The following is a 12,734-nucleotide window of genomic DNA, read 5'->3' as shown; positions in this document are numbered from 1 at the left end:
CAGATCCTGACAGATCACAGTAACCTTCTCGCCATCCGGTCAGCTCGGAGGATCAACAACCGTCAGGCTAGATGGCAGCAATTTTCTCCCGTTTCGACTACATTCTATCTTACAGACCCGGTTCCAAGAATCAGAAGGCGGACGCACTTTCTAGGGTGCACATGGCAGAGATCATCCACCCATCAATCCCCGAAACCATCCTTCCTCCGTCTTGTATAGTGGGGATGGTATCCTGGAAGGTGGAGGATTTGGTTAAGGGCGCCCTTCACTCTCGTCCAGGACCTAGGGGCGGACCACCTGGAAATTGTTTGTTCATCGCGAACTTCGATCCCGGGTTCTGGATTGGGCGCATTCCAGTTTGTTTTCCTGCCATCCAGGGTTCCAAAGGACCCTGTCCTTCATTCGAAGACGGTTTTGGTGGCCATCTATGGCCGCCGACACACGTGAGTTCATCGCCGCCTGTACCGCTTGTGTTCGCAGTGAGCCGTCACATCGACCTCCAGCCGGCCTCCTTCATCCTCTGCCGATCCCTGCTCGTCCGTGGTCACATACCGCTTTGGACTTCGTTACGGGGTTTCCCGTCTCAAGATGTAACAACACCATACTCACCATCGTCGACCGTTTCTCCAAAGCAGCCCACTTCGTTCCACTCCGCAAGCTGCCTTCTTCCTCCGAGACGGCGGACCTCCTCACCCTGCACGTCGTCAGACAACACGGAATTCCGATGGACATTGTGTCTGACCGTGGGCCCCAGTTTACCTCGAAGGTATGGAAGGCGTTTTGCAAAGGGATCGGGGCCTCGGTCAGCCTCACGTCCGGATATCACCCCCAGAGCAACGGGCAGGCCGAGAGGGCCAATCAGAGTCTGGAGACCATGCTCCGATGTGTCGCACAACGTCAACCTACATCCTGGAGCAAGTTTATTCCTTGGGTTGAGTACTCCTACAACGCCATGAAGAGCTCCGCCACCGGTATGTCTCCATTTGAATGCTCTTTGGGCTATCAACCCCCCATGTTTCCCCAGCAGGAGCTCGAGATCGCAGTACCTTCAACCAGGGCCCACATCCGGAGGTGTCAGAGGGTGTGGAGAGCCGTCCGTACGGCACTGGTTGAGGCATCTGAAAGGATGTGCCGCAGCGCCAATAAACATCGCATCCCGGCCCCATCCTATCAGCCGGGACAACTTGTCATGTTGCTCGCCAAGGACCTCAGCCTTCAGGTACCGTCAAAGAAATTAGCTCCCCGTTTTGTTGGTCCCTACCCCATCCTTTCCATAATCAACCCGGCATCTGTTAAATTGGCTCTCCCACCCTCGGTCAAGCGACACCCTGTGGTCCACGTGTCCCAAATAAAACCGGTGTCGGAGAGCGTTTTATCTCCCCCTACTCCTACCCCGCCCGCCACCTAGGTTCCTGGATGACGGTGACCCGGTTTGGACGGTAAAGAAGATCCTCAGGGTCCGTCGACAGGGTAGGGGGCTGGTATACCTGGTCGACTGGGAGGGATACGGACCGGAGGACAGATCATGGGTGCCGGCCTCCTACCTTGCCGACCCCTCTCTTCTTGAGGACTTCTACCGCGCCAACCCGGGGGCCCTCAGACGCTCGTCGGGTGCCTCGCCTAAGGAGGGGGGTACTGTCACGGCGCGGATGCGAACCCAAGATTCTTCCGCAGCAGGTTCCCACACTCTATCTGGCAGCATGCCAGTACACGCCCCCGCACGCGCCGTGCGCACCACGCCCACGCTTCGCCGCAGCTGCAGGCTGTCTTTCATCTGCGCACCAGGCAGCAATCAAGAGGACAGCATAAGATCCAGTCACTCCTTTGATCCAACGGCGGAACGTCGTTAACTCTTGTAGTAAGCATTACGTCTATGGCTTCCCTCTCGTTGTCCTCGCCTTGCTTTTGTCTTTTGCCCCTTTTTGTCTTGTTGACTGACGTCCCTTGTTCTCCTTGCAGTTGCCTCCCTCAATCCTTGATCACTCGTTTTGGACTTGGACAATGTTGTTTGCCGCCTGCCTTCGACCACCTGCCTGTCCCTGGATCTCCCTTGTGCCTACCCTCTTGGTCAGACGAACTTTTCATCCATCACGCATGTACAACATCCTCTTGAATTATTTACATGGTTAATTCTACACTTAATCCTGCAACCAACACTTAGAGTAGCATACACATCCCACACAATCATCAAAGGTTACAATAAACCTGGTAACCTTAAGCTCTTCGTGGTGTCGTCTCCTTCCAACCCTCACGTACATAACAATTCAGGTAGAAATATCACCGATTACAGCTGGTATAGCCCCCCCCCCCCATGAAAATTACCTGTCTAGGGTACACCTATTAATGATTAAAAATGATACCTTAATTTATAATATAAAATTAATTTTGAGTTAACTATGAACAAAATGCGATTAATCGCGATTAAATGTTTCAATCGTTTGACAGCCCAAGTTAATAGTAATGGACCCTTATATGGTCCATTTGTACACTCTGTTACATTAACACTGATATTATACATGTGGGCTCATAGATATAAATGCCTCTAAATGTAGCTTTGATGTAGCAAGCTACTTTTGCCGTGTATCTTGTAGTGTAGCTTGCTACAATTCTCCAGGTATAGCTTCCCCTGTAGCTTAGCTACATCTAATTGAGAGTAACTTGTAGCTTAACTTACTACATTTTCCAAGTAGCTTGCCCATCACTGCTGACAGATAAGTTAGAACTGTACGCTACTTTGTATTAGAAATGGCAACAGCGGAGGCTGCATGTGCATGTACGAGCCAGTCTGTCCCACAACAAGATGATAGAGAAAAAGAAGGAACTTATTGGCGACAAAGTTGGACTACAATGGCGGAATCACGCAAAGTTCTTTGGGTAAAACTTTACCATTTATGACGTCACGCTTGGGAAAACGTCACAAATTCTAAATGGCTCATTTGGAGGAAGCATGAAGGAAGGCAAGATTGTTTTATAAATATCTCCGCCATGCCTCCATGGTTTGATTTCAAATTTTCGGGACTTATGCAGATCCCAAATTCACAGAAACAGGTACCAATAGGTAAGAAAAGTTAGCTTTGCAAAATAGGTAACGTTTAGACATAAATATTTAGCTGAAAATGGGCGCTTGGCCAATCATGGGGAACCTGACCTGCATTTGTAGAAAAATTTGGGGAAATACAAAACAAATATTGAAAAAAGTAATCGACAAAAAATTTGATTGTGAACTTCCTGTTGAAGACCTCTCATCTAGACCACAAGGAAGTGTGTTAAATGTAGATTAGAATCATCATAGGTACCCTTTAGGCTATAGTACTTCTACAAGCCTAACAGAAAGTACACCATTTTTTGTTTTATTTCAAAGGAATCAGACTTCAACCACACAGGTTCCAGAATCATTTGTGAAGCATGATGAGAGCAGAACACCAAGTCTGCAAAACAGTAAAATGACAGCTTTTAGCTTATTTTTTTGTTTTTACAAAATGTTGATGAACTTGTGTGTGATTTGATGGATTATGGGTGAATGGCTTTGTGATTAGGTTAAGGTTATTGTGAAATGTTGGTATGGGTTAGTTGATGGATTGATTGACTGATTGAATTACTGATTTATTGGTTGATTGGGACACTTTAACTCAGCTCTAAAGCAAGACCCATTGTTCATTCCCACTGAAGTTACCAAACATGGTTCCATGCCCAAAACAGGGATACAAAACTTTCAGCACTTTCAACACCTCAGCAACTGTAGAAGACAGAGGGACTCATTTTGTTCATTTCAGAAAAATAAATTGTAAAAAAGCATTTTGGGTTATTACCGGCACATTACAATTAATGTTAAGAGAAATTGGAGTTGAAGACAAAATACAAAGGACAAAATTACCAAACCTGAAACATAAACATTGACACACTCAACAATGTGGCCCGACCACGTAAGCTCAGCAGTTATCTCAAATGTGTATGAAAAATAGTGTCAGAGGGGAAATTGATTTAGTTACAATAATTACAGTAATTAGTATTTATTTAAAGTCAGCGGTGTCAAACTTATTTTTATCGCAGGCCACGCCAGAGTAAAGGTGTCCCACAGGCTTAATAATAACCAATAAAGGTGTGTAAACATCTCATCATAATATTACTTTCGTGACCCTGCATTAATTTCATATGGTCGAACTTGATTAAGTCGGTCTTGTTTATATAAACAGCCTATCTTAGTGTACCAACCCATCAAGTCCTGGTCCACAGTGTTCTTCTTATTACTAAAAAGTTGCCTGCTTAAGTCGACGCCGACAAAGGTTGTGAACACTTTTGTCGACATAAAAAGTGAGAGTCAAAGAAAATTGTTTTGAAATGTGTTGTAGTATTGTTATCTTCATCATTTTCACCAAACAGCACAATAACTACTGACTATTTGCTAGGGATGTGCATTTATACCTTAAATGGCAATCTGATATGCATCTAGATACATAGGTTACGATACGATTCACTAACCATACTTTTTAAAAGATTACAATTTGATGCGATTGAATGCATGGTGAGAAATGAAAATTAAATGGATTTTGTATAATGTCAGAGTAATGTCATGTGATTATTATGAGAAAATAGTAGAACTATCAACTTCAAGGCATTGCAATCCATAAACTTTAGGAAAAGAAGATGTCAACGAAAGAGTTTTGGAAAAGCTACCATGTCTTTACTGATGTTTGCTCAGGTAGCAACAATAAATGACATAGAAAAGCAAGCTGTGTATCAAGTAGAGGTGTTAGAATACCACAGGAACACAAGTGCCACCAAATATACTAAACAGCAGCTTTAGTGTAGAAGCTCAAATACTTTTCATAGTGCCATTATTCTGGTTACTGTGCAGCTATGACTTTATCTTTAGCACAATGAACGGTGTAGTAGATGCTCGCAAAGTTGTGGCTAAGTTGGGGCAAAAATTATTTCAAATCAGCCCTAGTGTGTGAATGTGAGTGTGAATGTTGTCTGTCAATCTGAGTTGGCCCTGCGATGAGGTGGCGACTTGTCCAGGGTGTACCCCGCCTTCCGCCCGATTGTAGCTGACCCCGCGACCCCGAAGGGAATGAGCGGTAGAAAATGGATGGATGGATGGATGTCCTTGTCTTGCCAGATGGTAGCTATGCTAGCATTAGCATCCCTAGCTCCCACATCGCCCGCTTGAGGGTCTTAATGCCATCACAACACGTGAGTGCTCGGATTAGTCATGCTGCCGCTAGTTTATCGCTGCTTTCCAAACATTACAAATGACTATACTTTTATCTAACTGACCATTCTTTTTAAAAAACAATCCGAACATTTACCACACTTTAGATTTAATATTCAGGGGTGCAATGTTTGTCAACTATTTTGGTGCTGTCTGCCATGTTGCTCTGTTGCTGTCAGTTGCGATTGAGAACGTTATTCTTTGTATTACGCCATCACAGAAATCTCGCAAGATTAGAAGGGCCATATTTTGTATCAGATCCACAGTCAACCGATTAATGACTTTTTCAACCGGACATCAAAGTGGTGGAGGCCGGCAGGAATAAATAAGATCACTGAACAGGAACCAAATACAGAAATTAAGGAAAAACATGATTAAGTCAGACCGTTGTCAACAGGTCGTGACAGGAGCTCCACCCTAATAAAAACGATTGCAGATGTTTAAGTCCCCAAAAGAAAAAAAAGTGCAAAAACAAGGGAGGGTGGAGGAAGGACATGGAGGAGGTCCTTGAAACCAACGGGTGAGTGTTAGGTGGCAGTGGTGGGTGCAATGCTGCCGCAACTGGCAAAGAGGAGGACGAGAAGAAGAAATTCTCATCCAGATGCAGGGTGCCGCTGGTGAGGCAGGCATCCACGAATTGGCCACATTGGTGGCCGACAAGAAAGTGGATGTGAGCTGGTACAAAACTTTATCAGCCAAGGAGTTTGAGTCAGCTGCATGTTGTGACGGCGTGTCGCCTCCGCCAGCCTCGATTGACGTGCAGGATTGTTGTCACATGGCCACAAAGAATCTATCGAGACCAGATGGCCCTTTGATCCCCATATCTGTCTCAGCCCCACGCCTTAAAAAAAATTGTCTCTTAAAATCTGTCATCTTTGTAATGCTGTAGCCTTCTCCAAGATCACTTGTTGGCAGGTACATTCTGTCTTGTCTCGGCAGAGTTCGGTCAACATGTGATCCCAAGATGCAAAAGACTGCAAACGCTGTGCAAGTAAAAGTATATTTAATGTCAAAAGAAGGCAAGTGCAGCTATGGAGTGCACAAGACTCAAAACTTCATCAGGTAACAAACAAGCTTGTCAGCGTAATGACAGCACATGAAACAAACCAAAGATAAACATTAACAATGAACCAGCCCTGTTCAACGGCCAGGGCTGGCATATATAATGATACCTGGGACTACCAATCAAGGACGGATATGGGAGCCAGCGCTCAGAAGCAGGAATAAAGTCATTTTTTGCAACACATAAAACAGGAAGTAAAAACAAGAGCGCTGGACAGGAACTAAACCAAACACAACAAAACACAAACCTATGACCAAAACAGGGTATGACTTGGCATATAGCACATCATGAGTATATATTTCCACTGTGTATAATTCCAATTTCAAACAAATTTACTAAATTAACTAGTTTTGAAATAATTAATGAGAAGTAGTCATGCATACAATTATTGTACATATTGTAATTTTTTTTTCAAAAGAAACAAATATTTGCTTGTAAATTGCGTTTAAATTATGTGGAAGAAGTAAGAAGATATTTTTTTTAAATCGGATTAATCACACTTTTGAATTGTGATTAATCTTGATTAATTCTCATAAATTACTTTCTTGCATCATTTAAAAATATGTTAAAAAATCAAATAAATGTACTTTTATCATCAGAACGTCATATATGATTTTTTAAAATTTTTTATGTTTTACTTGCATAATTTATTTGCTCACGAGGGATGCAACAGTATCAAAATCTTACTACAAACATGTATCGTTAAGTTAAAATCATTGTGCAGGAACAGCCACTGTTTCATGCAGATATTTTTTTTAAACTCACAGTTGAGTTTGTTTTAAGTGACAAAAATTTACACTCACTAAATTTTTGTTTGAAATCGTCACACCTCACGGCAGTATTTTGAAGACTTTGAAACCGCAATATCGCAGTATCTACTGTATCGTCATATCCCTAGTGCTCACAGTTTTATTTAAAGTACCTTCTGTGTGAATTTTGACCTGATCACTGACTGCATAACCAAGCACCTTTCAGGTAACCATCCACGGTCACGGTAAAAGAACATGTGTGCTCAAAATAAATTGCATGATTAATCCGCCCTTATTACATGATTAAAGACATTTTTTGGGTAATTAATTAACACGTTATGTTAACTTTGAAAGCTCTTGTAAAAAGTACCGTATTTTCTGAACCATAGGGCGCACCGGATTATAAGGCGCACTGCCGATGATTCAGGTCTTTTTTCATACAAAAGGCGCACCGGATTATAAGGTGCATTAAAGGGGTCATGTTTTGATTTTTTTCTTAATTTAAACCATTTCCTTGTGGTCTACATAACATGTAATGGTGGTTATTTAGTCAAAATGTTGCATAGATTATGTTTAACAGACCATCTTCAAGTCGCTTTCTGAGAGTCGCTTCAGGATGCGACGTTTTGTGGGCGGTCTTATTTACGTGGCTCACCTTCGACAGCGTCTTCTCCCTGTCTTCTTTGTTGTAGCGGTGTAGCGTGCAAAGACGGGAGTGGAACAAGTGTCAAAAGATGGAGCTAACTATTTTAATGACATTCAGACTTTACTTCAATCAACAACGGAGCAGCATCTTCTCATCCGTGGCTCACTAGTGCAACAACGCCGGAAATGTGTCCCGTGAAAAACTGTCCGACCGGAACTCTCCAATAACTAGGTAGGTACCTCAGCAGGTATCACAAGGTAAGAAAAGTTGGTTTTCCATAATATTGTGAAACAAAACGCCAGATAATATGTCTGCTAATGGGTGGCATTTTGCGGTCCTTATACACACACTGTTTATCTCTGTATCTCTCTCATAGAAACACAAGAGCAGACACACACACACACACGGAAGGCGGTGGGGAGAGAGAAGCCCCGTATCTTTTGCTCACCCTGTCTGCTTCTTTTTTGTCTGCTCTATGTGGGTGGATTTTACTTTCTTAAATGTTTATTATTGTATTAATATGGTTGTTAAAGTTAAGGAGTTTTGTGATTTTGAAAAATTGGGAGTGCACCATGGTGGCTTCTGTGTGTGTATGCTTGTGGGCATAACAGCGTATACAAAACAGTTCAGCTTGTTGTTTTGGCTTGTTATTAAATAGAAAGTTGATCCATTACTCCTTGTTATGTTTGTTTGATATAGAGTACTGTATAGCACTTATATTGTGTTTACAGTGTAAAAACTTTACTAAAATAGGGACTTTTGTCCATTACTCATGTTTGCATTGTTTCTTATGGGGAACTCTGCTTCACTATATGAACCTTTGGATTCAGGAACCCTGTTAATGAACTAATTAAGTTCATAAATCGAGGCTCCACTGTATTTCATATTTGGTGTAGTAGGCATTATTTTTGAGATTTTGCAGACCAAATAACATGTTGTGAAATAAAATCTTCCGTCTCCAGGCCTTGAGTTTGACACCACTGCCTTATGGACTGTGCATGTTGTGAAACAAGTACAGCGTCAATACGGGGGACAAACTCTACTTGAAGATATACCGCAGTCCAATATACAGATCTATTATAATCATGCCTTACATAGAGACCTTAACTGATGCTTTCAAAACATATATATTTGTCTCCATATGTTTTATATGACAACACAATAAAGACAAAACTCTATCGCAACAGACAATATATCAAATGATAATGATGAAAGATATGCCTTCACTCTATAAGTCATTTTACTATTTTTTAAACTGTATTATTTATACCAGGCAGCTCTTACTGATTTCCATGTTGAGATTGGATGAACCTGGGAGCTGGGAGCAGTCTCGGCCTCCATTTCGAGGGGGGATACAGCCTCTGTGTCGGACCTGGATTCCTCCACAACCACTGGAACAGTTTGACCAAGTCACCCATGGCAGCCACTGACCATCAACTGGTGAAGAGGAAGACACATTATTTCACAGGTCTAAAATCCTTCTTTCTGTGTCCAGATATGATAGTTAATGTTTCATATTCCTCAGACGTCAGTGTTTTCCATACATTAATTTACTTGTGGCAGCTAACCACAAATACTTTTGGTGCTACCTGCTGGCCCTCATTCGTTAACACATGATTGGACTGTGTGAATCTAGTCTGTCATAACACACAGTCTGTCTTAACACAGCATCTGGGCCCTCATGTAACAAGCTTGCTTAAGCACAAAAAACAGTCGTACGCCGTCTTTCACGGCAAAGATGAGATGTACTAAAACTGACGTTGATTTGGATTTGTGCACTGCATCAGGCCAACTTATTGGCTGACCTACACACATTTCTACAGGCTGTGGATACTTTAGCAACACAAAGAGGTGATGCTGGGTAACAGTTCACATAAATAAGTGCCAACTTTCCGCCCTTAGACTGATTGATGTGCCCATCAAAGAAATATGAATATTATTAATATAATATTATTATTATTATTCTTCACCTTCTTCCTGACACGACAATTTCTTTTTTTTATTTCAGTCAGTGTTCAGTTCTCGGGGACGCGGCAAAAACTCAAAACACCAGAAAGAAGCATCTCCTACTGACTAGTGATTGGTCAAACCGTGCCAAGCTCAAGCACATGGCTACTTTCACTATGATTTGCGCATCTTTGGGGGGGGCGGGGCGTGGCCTGGGTGTACCAAGCCACGCCCACATCTGGAACCAATTTCAAGTTGATTGCAATGTTAAAAAAAATGTGCTTAGCTTTGTGCTTGTACTTTAATACATCTGAATGTTTACTAGCGTACGTAGTTTTCTGAACATATATTTGTTTTTAGTAGGAACGCCACGCAACTCTAGTTACTTGAGGCTCCTGGTCTGCCAGAGAATAAGAAGATGGAGCAAGATGGATCTGTGTTGCCTATTCAGCAACATTACTTTTAAATTTTGCAAATATTCAGACCTCTCTCGATGACCTGAAAAGAAAAGACTATTGACAAAACTTATTTTTTCTCATCTCATTAGACATTTTTATTGACCGAAAGAAAATACGTATAACTCTTGTCAAAAGCACTCATAGGTGGCTCAGTATTTTTTGGTTGTGAAGCAAAAGAACAACAATCATATGTATTTCCAAACGTGTTTTGCATTTTGTGTTTTTTGGTCACTTTCTGACTCTCCCGCAGTGTCCATAAACATGATATGCACATGTGTCATGGCCAATTACTGTTGTAGTTAGATGACGGCTTCACACCATCACCTCAAACAGATAGCAAACATTGAACATATTCCTCATCCATACCAGGGCAGGTGGTGTTGAAGCACTGCTGCCTCTGGACATCCTGACCCCGACAGTGGTGCAAAAGATCTCCTGAAGAACACGATCTGTGCCTGCTCATGGAGCCTGTACCACAGGAGGTGCTGCAGGGGCTCCATGGACCCCAGGAGCTCCAGCTTCTACATCCCTGCTCGTCTGTAGGGCCTCCAAATGGTGCCAATGAGGAGTCCGGGCAGTCTCCAACACCATTACACACCTGGGTAACAACATGGGGAGCTAGATGATTGCATTTCAAGATACTTTAGAGTTACCGTAACTCCAGTGAGATTTTGATTGAAACAATAGTTTTTATGATAGTGATTGAGATTGATGATCAAACTATTGCACACAATCCATTTAATGTTTGTCTTCATGAATATGCAGAGACATGTATATGCTGATTAGTAAAACACACAATACTGGAGTAGGAAAAGTGAGTAATAAGGGACACAGCATGGAAATAGCAGTGTTTGCGAGGCAGCTGAATAAGTAAATAAAATAAGTTCTCATTTAGAAATAAGTCACATTAATGGGAATCAAGACCGCTATGTTTTGTTTTGGTGTGCATCACTACAATATGTTTCTAATTGTTAGATGAGGACGTTGGAAAATGTCTCATTTAATTGTCTGAATAGAAAACAGACAGAAAAAGAACACCTACCATGTTGAAATGGATACAGGAGCCATCAAGACAGGTGAATTCTGGACAGGCAACAGTAGTATTCTTACCACCAGGAGGTGCTGGTGACACATTTTTTCCTGCACCACAAGCATGTTATTTAAGCTTGGTCACTTTCATCTGTACAATTCTCAGACTGTCTCAGAACCTTGAGAGAACTCACCACAAACCAACTCGTCGTCGCCCTTGGGACAGTCTGGAAATCCGTTGCACACTTTAGTCATGTTGACACAGGTTCGATTATCACACGAGAAGCTGTCTGGGCAGGGAGGTATCCGGGCAGAGCCTATAACGGTAAAGAACCATAAACAATGCTTGCTTTGGTCTTTGCAGCAACTGGGCATAAACTAAGAGATTCATTAGCGACTCACCACAGTTGTCTACACTTTCATCCGAGGCATCTCTGCAGTCTCTGTGGCCGTCACAAAGCTGCTGGTAACGCACACACTGGTCCCCACTCAGGCAGGACACCTGACCAGGACCACACAGTGATGGGCACGGCTGCTCATCACTACCATCCAAACAGTCCGTCTCACCGTCACAGTGCCAAGCCTGAGGCACACACTGCCCTCCTGTGGCGCATTCAAACTCATAGGACCAACAAGCTGCAGAGACAGTGGAAGGTCAGAGTAAACACTGAATATTCAAAACTTGTCCCTTCAGTAGATTTTCTTTTTCTACCAATTGTCCCTCGCCTTGGGGCGATCCCAGCTGCACTTGGGCGGAAGGCAGGATACACCCTGGACAAGTCGCCACCTCATTGCAGGGCCAACACAAATAGATAGACAACATTCACACTCACAGTCACACACTAGGGTCAATTTAGTGTTGCCAATCCCCAGGTGCATGTATTTGGAGGTGGAAGAAAGACGAAGTAAACCCACAGGGAACCCACTCAGTTACAGGGACAACATGCAAACTCCACACATCTTTGAAAGACGTTGAGCCCAGGAACAGATTTTTTAAACTAAGTATCACAACAATAGCCGCTTTGATGAAACGTGTGATGATTCAGGATTGGTAAATATTATTTGAAAAGTAAAATAGTGAAAACAGAAAAAATCATTGCATTAATATAGAATAAATGCAGATTAATTACCGTACACAATTTATATTGAGTGCACATGCTCCTTTACCTTAAGTGTGGATGGTTACCTGAAAAGTATTTTGTTATACAGTTAACAATATGTCAGCTGTCAAAATACGTCAGTGCAAAGATGAGTGAGGTGACTCTGATTGATGAACTCACTGGTAAATTCCACTTCAAAATAAACCTTGCCTGTTCCTTAGATAAAACTGTTGGCAACGAATAAATGACGTGCATTTAAAAACCGTTCCGGTATGAGATTCTGAATATTAGATGTAAAAGTATCGGGCTGTTTTTTAAAATGAAATAAAATTATGCAAACAAGTAATTTACTGAAATTAATCAGGACTAATCACAATTCAAAAGTGTAATTAATCTGATTTAATGAGTTAATTGTTTTAATGACTAACACAAAACTAGAATAACTAGCAAGTTGTTAGCGTTGTAAAAATTAGGCAATCCAGAAGAATTTAAAAGAAAGTAGGGTTGTACGGTATACCGGTATTAGTATA

At 42.2% G+C, this 12,734-nt stretch overlaps 1 protein-coding gene across 2 annotated transcripts in view; it reads right to left on the bottom strand.

Annotated features, from left to right (window-relative positions):
• sspo (SCO-spondin) overlaps window positions 1–12,734 on the bottom strand; it is a 343,053-nt gene that overhangs the window by 207,718 nt on the left and 122,601 nt on the right. For both annotated transcript variants that reach the window (XM_062021522.1, XM_062021521.1), the window contains 5 exons: window positions 11,507–11,740; window positions 11,299–11,421; window positions 11,118–11,215; window positions 10,442–10,673; window positions 8,955–9,107 (listed from right to left, as the gene is read on the bottom strand). In XM_062021522.1, the coding sequence (XP_061877506.1) occupies window positions 8,955–9,107; window positions 10,442–10,673; window positions 11,118–11,215; window positions 11,299–11,421; window positions 11,507–11,740 (840 nt within the window). The remainder of the gene's footprint in view (window positions 1–8,954; window positions 9,108–10,441; window positions 10,674–11,117; window positions 11,216–11,298; window positions 11,422–11,506; window positions 11,741–12,734) is intronic.

Source organism: Entelurus aequoreus, linkage group LG15 (genome assembly GCF_033978785.1).
Source record: "Entelurus aequoreus isolate RoL-2023_Sb linkage group LG15, RoL_Eaeq_v1.1, whole genome shotgun sequence".
Classification (NCBI taxonomy): domain Eukaryota; kingdom Metazoa; phylum Chordata; class Actinopteri; order Syngnathiformes; family Syngnathidae; genus Entelurus; species Entelurus aequoreus.
Note: the sequence above shows the minus strand (reverse complement) of the source record. Positions and strands in the feature narration are given on the sequence as shown.